General features: G+C 35.4%; 1 protein-coding gene across 1 annotated transcript in view; it reads right to left on the reverse strand.

Annotated features, from left to right (window-relative positions):
• LOC143272741 (anoctamin-3-like) overlaps nucleotides 1–11,547 on the reverse strand; it is a 176,892-nt gene extending 165,345 nt beyond the window's left edge. The window contains exon 1 of the mRNA XM_076568719.1: nucleotides 11,308–11,547. Within this exon, the coding sequence (XP_076424834.1) occupies nucleotides 11,308–11,353 (46 nt within the window). The 5' untranslated portion in view covers nucleotides 11,354–11,547. The remainder of the gene's footprint in view (nucleotides 1–11,307) is intronic.
• Nucleotides 11,548–11,842: the final 295 nt, after the last annotated feature.

An 11,842-nucleotide genomic window follows, 5' to 3' on the forward strand; every position in this document is an offset into this window, starting at 1 on the left:
ATTCTCACTGCAAGAAAGATGCCAAAAGGTGTCAGGTCATCCACATAATGAGAGCAGATTTGTCAAACATATATTTATTGTTTGTTCAACTATCCAAATGTTGAGCTAAAATGAGAATGAAAGAATAGAAATATAATACAATTATGCTAACAAAGCAAGGATGTAGAAAGACCTTAAGAACACAAAAAGGTAAATTTGTCAACTGGAAATTAACTACAGAATCATGCTCTTAAAGTTTTAAGAAGAAGCAGTTTTCATTTAGAATTGTTTGAATCTACCAGGCTGAGCTGAATCCCCAGGGGAGTCCTTGCCCTGGAGGAGATAGAAATGGGGGGTGGTAGATGGGGGGAGGACGGGGGGGGAAGAAGGCAGAAGGAGGGAGGACAGGAGAATCCGTGGCTGATATGTAAAATTAAACTAATTATAAAATTTAAAGAAAGAATTGTTTAAATCTCATTTTGAGATTTTATTTATTTATTTGTTTTTAAGTGAAAATTTTACTTTTGAGAATTTCATACATGAATGAATGATGCATTTATATTATTTCTACACCTCCTGTTTCCTCTTCCAACTATTCCTGTGTCTCCCCAATTTCCTCTCAACTTCATGACCTTTCTTTTTTTTTTTTTTACTTTTCTCCTTTCTGAGAATAAATCTTTTTCTCACACGATATATCCTGACTACTGTTTCATCACCCTATACTTCTCCTAGTTCCTCCTCCCCTCCCCTCCCATCTGTATCGATTCTCTTTCTGTCTCTCATTAAAAAATAAATAAACTTTTAAGGGATAATGATAAAAAAATATAATAGTATTAAACAAAAACTAATACCTAATAATTGGACAAACTAACAAGCATAAGGAAAAAAAGCCAAGAGAAAGCACACACACACACACACACACACACACACACACACACACACACACACACACACAAAAGAAAAAAACAAAGCAAAACAACAACAACAAAAAAAAACCCACAGAGATGCGCTTGTTTACATACTCAAGAATCTCATAAAAATGATAAACTGGAAGCCATTATATACATTCAAAGTACCTATAGGTTCAAAGGAGAGAAGGAAAACATAAAATAAAATTAATAAATAAGAGAAAATTTGCCCCTGGCAGTGGGACCAGCATCTATCCCTGGTGTATGAGCTGGCTTTTTGGAATCCATTCCCTATGGTGAGATGCCTTGCTCAGCCTTGATGCAGGGTGAAGTAGGGTCTTGGTCCTGCCTTAACTGAATGTACCAAGCTTTGTTGTCTCCCCATGGGAAGCCTTACTCTTTTGGAAAAGTGGATGAGGGGATAGGTGGGAGGAGGGTAGTGGGAGGAGGAGGACTGGAGGAGGGGTGGGAGGGGAAACTATGGTTGGTATATAAAATGAATAAAAAAAATTTTAAAAAGAACAAAATATATAAAAAAAGAAAAAGACCTGACATTATGAGAACCTTCAAAGGAACCTTCAAAAGAACATTATAAGGAACCTTCAAAGATGCAGTTAATTTGTTTTCTGTTGGTCATCTATTGCTGGGTATGCAGCCTACCTTTAATAGTAGTTATTTTCCCAAGTAAGTTTCCCTTGGAGGAAACTAAAGTTTTCTTTGCAAGTGATTAACAATTGGTGACTGCTTCTAGGTTAGCCATGGGGACATAGTCTGCTTCTTTCAGTTTTTGGACCCTATCTGTGCAGACCTGACAAATTATCAAACATTTGTAATTAAGAGAATAAAGACATTTTATTGCAAATTCTAAACAATTATCTCTTTAACTTTCAGGAAATATTGGAGAAAGTGTATCATAAAATAATAGAAAAAAATCAAGAAAATAAAATCAAGAGTTCATTCACTCATTCACCTACTACAGGCTTATGATTGCTCCTTAGTTTCGCCAACCACAAATCAAAAATTTATAAACTTCAAACAAGGAGAAAATAGTTAATATGTAATTTTTTTTTAACTTTCAAACAAATTAGGAAAGAGTAAAAATGAATAATGTGAATGAAAAAGTTTGAAATACTTCTCTGGGAAAAAATTACCAAAAAGAAAATTAACCTTAACATAATGATTTAACTTCTACTTGATTAAGCATCAATCTATTTAATAAAAACATAACACTACACACTGACTAGTCAAATTGATGCTGATAAAATATAAAAGAGATCCTCAGTGTAAAGGTATAAAATTTTCAAAGAATCAATAAGAATATTATTTTTAAAAAGCTAGCTTCAAGTAGTTCTGTAAGAAATTAATTTTAACAAATAAATTACATAATACCTGAGGAATTCAGATCAGCCACAGATGATACTGATGACTTTTAGCTTTTGTCATTATTCTGCCATTTCTTTTCAGTTTTATTTTATTTAATTAATTTTTTTGTTTTGTTTTTTGTTTTTGAGACAGGGTTTCTCTGTGTAGCTTTGTGCCTTTCTGGAACTTGTTTTGTAGACCAGGCTGGCCTTGAACTCACAGAGATCTGCCTGCCTCTGCCTCCCAAGTGCTGGGATTAAAGGCATGTGCCACCACCGCCCTGCTCTTTTCAGTTTTATATGACAGGGCTTCCTTTATTCCCAGGATGGTTTCACACTCACTTTGCATTCCTGGTTGAACTTGAACTACTGATTTTCCTGCCTTTACCTACCAAATATTAGGACTATAGGTGTGTGACATCTTGTCCAGCTACCCAACTATTTTAAGTGCTTTGAAGGCATTTAATGTATACAACTTGACTGCATAAGGTGTTTGTATCTACATATAAACCTGTGAAAATATTCAACTTTCATCTCTCCATGCTGTAATATACCCATCACTTACAAATGTTGATCCTGCCTCTTGCCTTTATATAAGAGGAGTTAAAACAGCATCTACCTCCTTAGCAACTTCAAAAATTCTATAACATGTTATTAATTATTCTTAGTTAATAATTAATAATAAATTAAAATTTTATAATAAAGACCTTATAGTATATAAGATTGAAAAATGTATTTATTTTAGTTTTTCAAATGTTTCATGAGAAATCAGCCACTATGGTCTTAGACATATCACCTACTTACCACAGTTTTGCACAAGTATTTATATGTGCTGAATCATTTAATTTCAGCAAAAATTCTTTATGGTCAAAATTAAAAGAGAACTAAGTAATATCTTTTTAAAGAGATCTGGATTCCATCAGCCTTTTAAGCAAAAACAAAATAAAAATATATCACGTGTCTTAGGTAATGCTTTCAACATTCAGAATCGAGATAACTTCTACATTATTGAAACATTTTTTGAATTGATAAGTGTAACCAAGGTAATGTAGAACAATCCAGCGAGGTGGTCTAGTGGGTAAAGGTGCTTGTCCCTAAGCCTGAGAAGCTGAGTTCTGTCCTGGGAGCACATGGTAGAAGAAGAGAATGGGCTCCTGCTGGTAATCATCTGATCTCCACATATGTGCTCTGCCAATCCTTCACCCAAATGGGTAAACATAATTTAAACATTTAAGAAAAAAAGAGTGAAAAAGTAAATATGTAAATGATCTAATATATATTGCATCAGGGAAAGAAATAGTCCCAGATACTAGTAAAATAAAAATCAAAATATATACCTTCAAACTTACCGCACACCAAACCAACAAAATATGAAAGATGAAGGAGGTGATAAAAATAGCAAAAAACAAAGTCAAAGCTGAGAAAAATAAAATGAAAGAAAAGGCACATCTTTTCAATTTTGACAATTTATATATCCACAAACCTCTTCACTTAAGTGTGTAAGAATAAAAGTTCAATAAAAATAGAAAATAGCTTCTTAAGGTTACATGAACATCAAAGAGTTGAGAGGATGAATTTTTCATTCTCATCTCAATACTGTAAATGACAATAGAGTCATGGAAGCACAGTGACAAAACTCAGATCTAGACCCAAAGAGGTTTAGGAGGATTCTCCCCGATAGTGGTCAGTCCCACCTCCAGTCCAACCTTATGGTAGATGACTCTTTGCCCCAACTTCATTGGCCAGTTGAGTGACAGGATTTTTATTAGTACTTCAATCCTTTCTTGTTATGGATCTGTTTAAGCTGTTTATATTCCCACGACTAATTTTGAAAGGTCATATGTGATTGGGAATTTACCATTTCTTCTAGAATTGAATATTTTTATTAATATTATAAGTACAGTACAATTATGTTTGCATGGTATGTGATGCATGTATACAACTAAACTTTTAGAATTTATAAAATTTGCTATGAAATAATTTCCACTAGTAACTCATTTGAAGTCATTTAAAAAATCAGCATTTGCACAGTTATATTATTAATTTTTTCTATTGTTTCTGAAATGGACTTACTTGTTAGGCATTTCTACTTGATTGTTAAGACTACAAAGTCCTAGTCCTTTTCTATGAAAGTTAAATTCAATGGACTGGAAGGCCTGATGATTTTCATTGAATTCTAGATAATTCTTGAATCTTGAAAATTAAGAAGTTTAGATCACATAGATTTAGATAAATGAATAAAAGTAGATAAAATAAATTTTTTCAAACTACTATGAAGGGACGAATTCTTTTCATCTGTATTTGTGCATATATTTAATACCTAACCACCACTACGATGAAAATTTTCTTCTAGAAGTGTTTGTGTCAAAGCCAACCATAACACATACATGCTTTTATGGGTTATATATGTGATAAGTTTTTGTCAATCAAGTAACTTTCTAGAACCTGATAAGTATGAACAATTAATATATAACATTTGCAAAATATTTTGAGATACATAGTTTCCATGTCCACTCATTTTAACCTACAAAGAAGATCTCTGATTCATAGGTCAGCAGATCTCAGTTGTGAGGATGGGAGACTCATGTTTTACTGTATTCTGCAGTAGATCCAGGCTTCCTACATAGCTAAGTGTTGGGTCAAGGCCACAATTGAAAGTAGTTTCTATTTGCAGTGTAATTTAGGAGGAAAGACAATAGCTGAAGAGACAGCAAGGTTGATTGTACTAATGTGCTGCCAAGTTTAGAATATAATTTCACACTTCTGTAGTTCCTGTTGAAGTAAAGCAAGAGCAGAGGATTTGGCTCTTAATGTCCCATACAATTTTGTTTTAGATACAAAGTGACTGACCCCAGAAAGGACAGTGGCCTATTAGAGCCAATGATTAAGCTTGAATATAGTAAAATTCGTCATGGAAATATACTGATTGATAAAGAAAACAGGTAGAGCAAGGAAATTAGCTACAGACAGGTGTTTTGGAAATTGATGGGACTCAGGTGCTTCCCACACTTAACAATGATAAGATAGAAATGCCTTCTCATGCAGAGCTTCCCATCCTTTGTGAAGCTTGCTTTCCAGTGCCAAACTCATCCACCCATGTAGTCCAGCTTACCAGATTCCATCACTGTCTACAAGCAGAGGGACTCATTTTTGCACCAGCTACCAGCCCTGAGGCTCCATTCTTAAAGATTTGCCAAGGACAGGAGACATGTTGTTTGTACTCCAGTTGACTCCATTATTGGAGGAGAGTATACAAAAATCCCAGTCAAAGATAGAAAGACTCCAGCTACTAATCATTTACTTTTGCATCATGGACTGGGAATTATCCAGACGTCATACCTCTGTCTTCTATCTCAGAGAAAACACATTTGATATTAAGAGTATGGTCCTTATTACTGTGGTATCATTTATTAAGAAAGTTTTGTTGGCTCTTACGTGTTCTGTGTGGGCACAGTTGGAACTCTGTAACAAATCATATTTGAGTCCCTACAATGGCACCCACAACTGTTAATCTTACCATGAATGCCTATGCAATTTAAGTCAACTCTTGGCTTAGAAGGTAACAGTATTAAACAAGAGACATGACACCTACTTGATACAATAGGGTGGCCATTGTATTTGTTTGCAAGACTAGCTACCAGAACACAGGTTCTCAACACAATTGTTGAGATATGTGCCCATCATAATTAGAGCATTGACAAAAAGGTATCTTTCCTAGAAAAGACACAGGCCCCATAATCAATTTTATTTTACTCTACATTAAAGTATTTCATGTCACAGATCCAGTCTGATGGCAGGGCCCTTAGGTGCCACAGTTCTCACACACATAGGTATACATACTCAAATTTTTACTGGATATCAGATTCAGTCATACCAGGGTTTTCACTTCAACTTTTCACCTATGACTCACAAAACTTAGGATTCTTTTTACAAGAGACAGTCTTTCTTTCCTTAGTCATAAATAAAAGGCCAGTCTGGAAATACCAGTGGGAATTATTGCACAAAGGTGAAAAGATTTCTCTCAATATATTTATGTTCTTTTTTTTTCTTGTTTTCTAAAGTGTACAGGAATATTTTGATACTGAAGATGTTGTCCAAGGAAACATGAAGTTTGAGAAGCAGAGGTTTGGAGAGTAGGTGTAATTCCCCAGAAGCATTCCTCTGTGTGTCATGAAGCAGGAATTGAGCACAAAGTTGAATTTAGAAGAGGCTTGCAGATAGGTACTTGCAGTAACAATTTAGTTAGTGAAAAAGAGAATGCATGTTATTTTCAGCCTGCAGATCTTCATATAAATATTAAAGCCATAATAATTAAATAGTTAATCTGGGTACAAAAATGCCTGATTCTGGAGAATTGTTTAAAAAAATACTATTTTTGTGTTTAACCAAATGTCATTTACAGGATTTTTAATGAAACCCTCACAGCTTTAACTGATCATTAAGTCCAAGATGATTGAGACAGCCTGTGTTTGATGTAACCTATGACCTCCCTGAATATCTTGGTAGTATATTGCTAAATAAACAGCCATGAGAAGCCAGAACTATCATTGCCCTTTTTTTTATCCATGCCTGTATGACATATTAATCCATCATAAGTTCAGTGAAACACAACACATCAGTCTACTGAACAATGTCAGATTTTACTCAGAAACCAGTTCTAATTTGCCAGCTTGTGTTTAAATCAAGGTGTGCTAAAGTAATAAGAAGTGTGTCCTCCAAGTTGTCTGCAATCATGAACACTCCAATGTACCCTTGAAACATCATACATAAGGAAATTACCTGTATTTCTCATATTTGCTGCAGATTCTCGCTTTCAAAATGTCTTAATCTATTAAAAAAATTTTCACAAAAAAACCTAGTATTTTAAATGGAAAAAAATTAAGCATACCTTGTTGATATTTTTAGAAACACAAAGGACATGATCAAGAAAACAAAATCAACCCGACAAAAATGCAGATTTGTCCACAACTCTCATAGATTCAGCAGATATCTCAGATTTCTTACTATATCAACTTCTCAGTGGAAAGGAGTATTTGTTTGTTTGTTTGTTTGTTTGTTGATTTTTTGTAAGATGTTCAGGAATGAAAATGTTCTGAATAATACTATCACAAAGCAAACAATAGCTATGGAAATGTGCATTGAATATAGAGGGAATAAATCCCATTTCTCTGCATTGCAATATTTAATGTATGAAATTAATTGTACATCTGAATTTTCTTTATGACAACTTTTTAAACTTCCTCAGGGACAGTGAATTAATTAGGTAGAGTGTGTGATTGTAACTGATATTATTACAAAGAAAAGTTTTTCTAATGCCCAGAGCCCACTGTTTTATAAGATACTCTCCCAAATCAAAAACAAATGAAGAAAAAATAGAAAAAGAAATGAATCTGCGTGTGTGTGTGTGTGTGTGCGCGCACGCGCGCGCGCGTGTGTGTGTGTGTGTGTGTGTGTGTGTGTGTGTGTACAGCTGAGGCCATCTTATATTGGCCTACTATGTCAATAAAAAGATAGATAAGACTGGAAATGACAATAATTAGTCTTTTATCGGTCACTAAATTTTGGATCCTAACTACCTGTCACACAGATTTTTAGTTCTATTATAATACTGTACATTAGATATTATGTTCATTTCAGGTAAGCACTAACAGACTTAATATTAAAGCTGTCAGTAGCACATGCAAGATTAATGTGCAGGACAAATAGAAAAAAAATATAGATCAGTGGTCCTCCACCTTCCTAATGCTGTGACCCTTTATCACATGATGTGGTGACCCTCAACCATAACATTATTTTATTGCTACTAAATAACTGTAATTTTCTACTGTTATGAATCACATTGTAAACATCTGATATACAGTATATCTGATATGTGATTCCCCAAAAGGGATTGTGACCCACAGGTTGAAAACTACTGCTTTATATCAAGTAATGGAGATTATGGACTAACAATTGTTTTTTTTTTTAATAGTTAACTATTCTGTCATCTCCACTGGTTTTATTAATTAGAATAAGCATTATCAGTGATTGTATTTGATTAACAAATATATAATTACATATGTCTCCAATATCCTTGAATATTTAGGTCTTAATGCATGATGACAGTGTATTCTGTGTTTCCTAGACATAGATCTACAGGCAACTAGTGACTCCTGGGGAAAGGAGAATTAGCTTCTTCCATGAATGAGACTCCTTGTTGATTGTCCAATTCAGAGTGGTCAGTAATGCTTTTTAACAGATATTGAATTCACTTGAATAAAATAAAAATAAATGGCACAATTGGTTCACTAAACTAAACAATTTCCTAAATATGAAATTAAAATAGGACTTTCTTCTTCTAGATCAGAAGAAAAAAATCTTTGCCTTCACATTGCTAACTGCATGTGCTATCCAACAAAAGAAAAGATGTAGCCACAGGGGGAACCAGTATGGATGTTTCCCAAATAAAGTTTCCATATGATCCTGACATACCATTTCTATTCAAAAGGATAAAAGTTAGTTTAACGTAGGGATACCTGCACACCCACTTTTGTTGTAGCATTATTCACAATAACTAAGCCATGGAATTACTCTATGTGCCCATCTATGGATGAATGAAATTATCAAATTATATGGATGAATGAAATTATGTTGTTTACAGTAAAATAATGTAATTGGACATGAGGAGGAGTTTAGAAACCCATTCCCACAAATACAAATATTGTGTGTGTTCTCTCATATGTGGAAATTGAGGGTGAGGTAGTAGAAAAATATGAAACTAAAGTGGAAGTAGAAGACACTGGAAAGAGGAAGGAGAATAGGAAAGAGGGATAAAGTATAAAGATGATGACATGATCAAAATTATATTATGTGAATGGGTGGAAATATGGTGAAACCTCTTAGCTTATATATTTAACATTAAATGTATAATCAGTAGAGGGAGGGAGAACAGAAAGTCAGAAATCAACAGTCTTCATATTATACATAAATTAATATCATAAGTAGATAAACACTTTCCAAAATTTTTCATCTATCACCAAAGGCAAGACTGAAATCTAAAACTCTAGAATTTCAGTACAGAATTCCCTTTGACTTTAGGTTGCGGCGAGCAGCACTGGAAAGCACTTCCAGGTCAGAGGGAACACAGAGTGTCATCATGCTTCTTCCTATCGAGAAAATTAAAATAGCTGACCCTTAATGTGAGTTATCATTTCCTAGCAGGGTCCTACCCCTAGACAAAGAACTATAAGCAACTAATGTCTGCTGGGAGAAGAATTATCCTCTCCCAGAGGTGCACCCCTTATTGGTTGTCTAATACAGAGAGGTCAGTCCTGAATTATAAACACACAAACAATAAAAATAGACTCAATGTGTGTATATTCATAATACACACACACGAGTATGTCTGCTTATAACAATAATAAAGAAAAACAGGCTATCAGCTAGAGAGTAGACAAGGGACATGGAGGGGTTGACAGTAGGGAAGACAGAGGGACTGGAGGGGGAAAACAGATAAAGAAAGTGGTGTTAAAAAAAACACAACTAGAACCATTTAGTTAAAAGTTATTGCTTCTTTTGGGGACCTCCATTTTCTCATGTTTACGTTTTTGCTAAAGTTGTTTTTTTCTTGTGTGTGCCAAAATGTGAGATTTGAAAATAACTGGCTCATGGTGCATTATAAAATGGAAATTATGAAATGTCATGAATTGAACAAGTTTATCACTCATTTGAGTAAAAACAAGTAATCTCAAAGTTGATGAATCTTTGCTCCCTAACATATAACATGAATCAAAACATGGATACTTTGGGGCACATTTCAAGTATCCAGGTCTCCCAAAGCGTTAGAACATAACCAGATGAGGCAGTTTCAAGGTTTCTATTTCTTTCTTTTTGTCCCTAATGTTTATACGTGTTTAATGATGTAAAGAAAGGAAACTTCTTGAATTTTCTTTGGAAATCTTTGAGCTTAAATAGAACTGCATAGGAGCCCAAATTTCAATCTCCTCCCACAGTCTCTCACTTCAGCCTCCATTCTAACATATATTCAAAAGACACCAGAGCATGGGAATTTGTGCAGATTATAATTCCCGACTGAAAGCTCTTTCAGCATGATATTATGCCTGAAGAATGAATTCCTACTAAGTTATTCTGGGGTTATCCAAGGTTTCTGCTTAGAAACAAAGCCAAAGATCTACCCTAAACCATTTGGAGAAGGAATACTAGCAGTGACAGAAGAGGAGTAATAATAATTACTTTAATTAACAAATGTAATACTACAGAATTACATGTTAGCAACCATATAAGCAAATGTGACATATTTACCATTATTCATTCATTAAATTCCAGTAGTGTTGAATAAATGCATCAGACAATAAAATTCCCAGAATCTGTGTCTTTCAAAAAATATGTGCTTTATGAAAATCCATTTAAATAAGTAAGAAAACAGAACAAAGAGTGATGATCATTCTTGATTTGACCGTGCAACTAGTGAGAAATTTGTAAAAGCTAAATGATATGCTGGGAAGTTCCTGGAAGAAAAACTCAATAACTATAAAAACCGGAAACCCAGAATCATACATGGGGGCGAAATATAAAGTTTTCTAAGGAAATTACAGAGTTCTTTCATCTGGGACCGGTCAACTTCTGGAATTTTCCACGAAATCATTTATATCCTACGACTTCCCTAGCTCAGCAAAAGTAATGCATTTTGCTCTTGTGAACCTTAAGCGTCACTAGAAGCGTACACTGGGGCAAATATCACCCAAATTTTCAGTCTTCAAACCCTAGGGTGCTGTAGGGACCTTCTCTGCTGAAAGAGTTCACTGCAATGCACTGAAGGATAGTTAAGAGACACACAAACAAGTCCTGACAAGACAGATCCTGCTCCCTCCAGAGCTCTGTGGGGCTCCGGATATCAGACTCATCCCCTAGGCAGGTGAAACATCTATAAAAGGGGGTCTTAACTTTACAGAGATCCTTAGCTCTTCAACACACAGGTGGAAAGGATGCTCCCACATAACTGCAAGGAAATGCAGATCGGATCGGGATGTGGTGCCCGCAGGGAGAGAATTCTCACTGACCTTTTTGCTGTTTAAAGGACTGAATGGAGCCTGAGTGGTGGACCATTTTCACTCTGCCTGTTCCGAAGGAGTTAAGGAGCTGTCCGAGAGGGATGCAGCAGAATAGTAGCCCGACTTTCTGGAGACACTCCTGGGGCTCTGAGTGATCCCGGAACCACCTAGCTCATCGCAATCTGACACCTGCTTTAGCCAGCACTTAGCTCTGAAGGCTGTCTGCCCGCCAGTCTCATCGTCATAGCAACGTGGGAGGGCAGTCCCGCGACCGACTCCCCTCAGTGGCTACTTCTGTAATAACCCCACATCCAGGCTGTTTCTCCGTGCTGCAGTGAGGGTGGGTGTTGCAAGGGGTTTGGTGTATGTGGGAGAGGCAGAAATTTCTTAAGGACGACGCATAGATCCAAGCATTGCTCTAGAGCTGCCATGAATGCGCTCATTTTCAAGCTCTGAGCCTCCTTAGCACACCCAGGCACCAGTATTAATTTCCTAGAAGTTGGTCTGTAAATAAAGAAGGGTGAAGTTGGAATCTGTCTTGACA

The sequence above is a fragment of the Peromyscus maniculatus genome, chromosome 4, assembly GCF_049852395.1.
Source record: "Peromyscus maniculatus bairdii isolate BWxNUB_F1_BW_parent chromosome 4, HU_Pman_BW_mat_3.1, whole genome shotgun sequence".
In the NCBI taxonomy this organism is placed as follows: Eukaryota; Metazoa; Chordata; class Mammalia; order Rodentia; family Cricetidae; genus Peromyscus; species Peromyscus maniculatus.